This window comes from Porites lutea, chromosome 5 (genome assembly GCF_958299795.1).
Source record: "Porites lutea chromosome 5, jaPorLute2.1, whole genome shotgun sequence".
Classification (NCBI taxonomy): domain Eukaryota; kingdom Metazoa; phylum Cnidaria; class Anthozoa; order Scleractinia; family Poritidae; genus Porites; species Porites lutea.
The window spans coordinates 13,432,270-13,436,519 of record NC_133205.1 but is presented as its reverse complement, the minus strand read 5'-3'; the positions used below and the strand labels follow the sequence as shown (position 1 = coordinate 13,436,519).

General features: G+C 41.9%; 1 protein-coding gene across 1 annotated transcript in view; it reads left to right on the top strand.

Moving 5' to 3' along the window:
- The first annotated feature begins 2,283 nt into the window (after nucleotides 1-2,283).
- LOC140937918 (uncharacterized) overlaps nucleotides 2,284-4,250 on the top strand; it is a 6,759-nt gene continuing 4,792 nt past the window's right edge. The window contains exons 1-3 of the mRNA XM_073387485.1: nucleotides 2,284-2,439; nucleotides 2,560-2,894; nucleotides 3,463-4,250. The exon at nucleotides 3,463-4,250 is cut by the window's right edge and continues 155 nt beyond it. Coding sequence (XP_073243586.1) covers nucleotides 2,284-2,439; nucleotides 2,560-2,894; nucleotides 3,463-4,250 — 1,279 coding nt within the window. The remainder of the gene's footprint in view (nucleotides 2,440-2,559; nucleotides 2,895-3,462) is intronic.

Sequence of the window (4,250 nt, the reverse complement as noted above, 5' to 3'; positions counted from 1 at the left end):
AATTATTGCATTTGATGTTTGTTTTTTATATCTAATTTAATGAAGTCCAGCGTAGTTTATGTGGCTATTTAGTTTACGCATGTTTGTAACATTTGAGACAATGATCTGACCGAGTATCAGGTTTGATGTAAGCTTACAGAACTTTAAAAAGTCTTTAGACATTTTCTCACCACAAATAGAAAGACAACGTTCCAAAGAATATTTTGTTACGATTCCAGCTGTAAAAGAAAGCTTTGAGTGATTTTCTTGCCTTGAGTTCATATGTGAGAATTCGTAGGTTGATATTCGGGTGTTAAGAATGTTTCGTTCACGCTTTTTTTAATTTGTAAACTAGTCAGGCACACCCTAAGGTCGTCGGGGCCTGGGAGCTAGGATTATGGATATTATAGGATGTCGTTTTCAAGAAGTGATGTATCAGCAAAAAAAGCACATGGCGAGAGTTAGTGATCTTTACCGAGAGAGAGTTAGAAGTATTAAAACAGTTCTGTTCTTTATCATGAGCGTGAGTTTATTGTCTGGAGAAACAGTTCCAACAAAGTGGCGACCCTGCCAGGACACAGTCATGACAACACCAGCGGCAACCGTGGAAAATCAGGAGAAAGCATTCCAAAACAAATTGAAAGTACTGCAGCTGACGAACCAAAACACACACAAGATTGCTGGCAGCAATTTGCTGAAACCGATTCAAAGACATCGTAAGCTGATGGAATGCAAAGTTGAGGAATGCCACAAAGTAAAAGTGATTCTGCAAGAACTTAAAATTGGACGAGGTGACGAAGAAGATGACATTAAAGTTTGGAGTTCGGGCATAGAAGCAGAGTCGGGCAAGTACGAGAAAGTGGTCAGAGAATTAGAAGGGCTGGAACAAACGTTAAGGGAACGAGAAGCAAGAGAAACTCAGGAAAAGGAGAAGAAAGCGAGACTTGAGATCAAGAAGAAATTCGAAGCAAAAACCGTCGAGAAGGAGAGTGATGCAGGTTAACCAAAAGTTAAACTACCCAAACTTGTGATAACGAAATTCCAGGGGACGCATCTAGATTGGCAGAGATTTTGGGGGCAGTTTGAAGCGGAAATAGACAAATCCGACATTGGTCAAGTTGCCAAATTCTCATACTTGAACTACTTGTACCAAAAGTTAGAGCTGTCATCGATGGGTTGCCCTTTAACAGTGAGGGATACACACGAGCGAAGAACATTCTCACAACCAAGTGAAGCCAAGCCAAGTGAAGTAGCTAATGCTCACATCTAGTGCATAATGGGATTGCCAGTTATCACAAGGACAAACCCAACAAGAATTAATGAGTTCTATGAGAAACTGGTTACCAATATCCAAACCTTGGAGTCCATGGGTAAGGAGAAAGATATTAGAGGGTATGTTTGACTTACCCTAGATAAACTACCAGGCATAAGAGCTGATCTAGTGAGGCTGGATGATAACTGGCAGGAGTGGGGGTTCCCGCACTTATTAGAAGGCTTAAGGAAGTGGTGTGAAAGGAACCCAGTTCCCCTGGATGGCAACCATGGGAGACGTGACAAGGGAAGAGACCCATTGCTTCAAGCTAAACAAGAGGGTGGAAAGCATAGGGTTTGTGTTTACTGTAAGTCTGAGGAACATAAATCAGTTGACTGTGACAAGATTAAAGTGGTAGCTGACAAGAGGAGGTACTTGTCAGACAATAAGTTGTGTTTTAACAGTACTAGCGCTAGGCATAGAGCAGCGGAATGTAGATGCACTACTACTTGCCAGAGATGTAATGGGAAGCACCCTAGTTCAATTTGTGATAAGCTTTCAAACCAGCTGATGCTAGCAACAGGTGGAGGTCAAGTGGTGTACCCGGTAGTTGTGGTAGATGTGGATGGAATTAGGTGTAGAGCTTTATTGGACACGGGAGCCAGAAGCTCCTATGTATCAGCGGCACTCATTAGCAAACTGAACAGAAAAACAGATCGAAGAGAGTATAAGACAATCTTAATGATGATGACGAGTACTAGTCAGAAGAAAAAGTCTCTAACATTAAAGGAGTTTTCAGCCTACCCACTAACCTGAGCAAAGTGGACAAGGAAACTTTGCTAACTATCCCGAACCCGAGATATATGGATACAATTGCCAAGTACCAACACCTCAAGGGCGTGGAGATTGATGATACCGACATCAAGCCCGAGCTGCCTATACACATGATCCTGGGGGCTAGCGAATACGCCAAGATTAAGACAAATTCAGCACCAAGGGTGGGAGAGCCATGAGAACCAATAGCAGAATTTACATCGTTTGGCTGGACCATAATGCCCCCTGGAAATGAGACAAACCTGAGCAGTGTGTACCTGACTAGGAGTTCTTCATCAGACTACGAGCAGTTGTGCAGCCTTGATGTACTGAGACTAGAGGACAGACCAGCCGGGGATCAACAGGTGGTGTATACCGAATTCCAAGAGCAACTGGTACGCCACCCTGAGGGGTGGTACGAGACTGGTCTACTGTGGAAAGCTGGACACCCACCCCTCCCTAACAATCAGAAAGGCAGTCTCGTATGACTATCTAACCTTGTGAAGAAATTGCAGAAGGTACCCAGCCACCTGGATGAGTATGACAAAATAATCCAAGACCAACTGAAAGAAGGTATTGTGGAGAGAGTGAGCGATGAGACTCAAGGGGAAAGAGAATGTTATCTGCCGCACAAAGCAGTGATAAGAGAAACAGCACAGAGTACCAAAATGTGTATCGTCTTTGATGCATCAGCTAAGGCAAACCAAGGTGGCCCTTCATTGAACGCTTGCTTAGAGACTGGGCCACCTCTACAAAATTTGCTCTGGAGTGTGCTGGTTCGAAACCCTCTTAAACCAGTTGCCTTGTGTGGAGACATTAAGCAGGCCTTCTTGCAAGTGAGGATTCAACGGTACGAATACTCTGGTATCTTTAAAGGTTGGTGACAAAGAACTGATTGTCGATGAGAGTATTGCTAGTAGTTTTAATTCCTATTTTTCATCTGTTTTTACCTCTGAGGACTTCACCAACTTGCCTTCTTTAGAGCCTTTAGTTTGTGAGAAACTTAATTATATTTCCTGTACTACTGAGGAAATTTTAAAGCATCTTAAGTCTCTTAAAACGAACAAGTCCCCGGGTCCAGATAGAATTTCACCAGTAATTTTAAAATCATGTGCGTTCGAATTGGCGCCCTCGATCTCATTTCTGGTCAACAAATCTTTCCTGCTGGGCCATTTGCCCAAAGATGGGAGATCAGCTGACATTGTCCCAGTTCATAAGAAAGGTTCTAAACACTTGAGGGAGAATTATCGTCCAATTTCGCTTACATCCATGATATGCAAAATCAGCAAAAAAATTGTACGCGATAGGTTAACGTCATTTTGGCAAGACCAAAACGTGATAAACAAAAACCAATTTGGTTTTTTGCAGGGTAGGTGTACGGTGACCCAATTACTCTCTACTTTTCATGACTTCGCCAGATCTAGGAATTCATCCGTAGCAACAGATGTTGTATTTCTTGATCTCGCAAAGGCTTTTGATAGTGTTCCTCATGAACGTCTACTCATAAAGTTATATAGCTTCGGTATTGAGAGCAAACTTCTTAACTGGTTGAGGCATTTCCTCACGTGTAGAAAGCAACGAGTTGTTGTAAGAGGGACTTTTTCTGATTGGGCACCTGTGATATCTGGTACCCCACAGGGAACTATTCTTGGTCCAATTTTATTCCTATCATATATAAATGATATCGTTGATAGTGTCTCTTCAAAAATTAAATTATTTGTGGATGACACAAAGATTTACAGAGAGCTTCGCAACCCTAGTCTCGATGAACAATACCTTCAAACTGATTTGAATAATCTTGGTAAATGGGCCAAAAAATGGCAACTTCGTTTCAATGAGGAAAAGTGTGAAGCAATGCGAATAACGTATTCTCGTCACAAATCGACTACGAATTATAAACTAGGTACGGCCTTAAAAGATGTCAAGAGCTTTAAAGATCTTGGAATTATTATATCAAAAGATCTTACTTGGAGTGAACATATTAGTACTATGGTGAATAAGGCGAACCAAGTCCTAGGGCTAATAAGACGGTCTGTTGGAACAGCTAATACAACAGCTTTTTCATTGCTTTACAAAACATTGGTCAGACCACTTCTAGAGTATGCTGCTCCAGTCTGGAACCCATATCTTGTCAAAGATATTCATGCGATAGAGAGTGTGCAAAGATGCGCGTCAAGATTAGCTCTCAAGCAAAAAAGAGGTGATA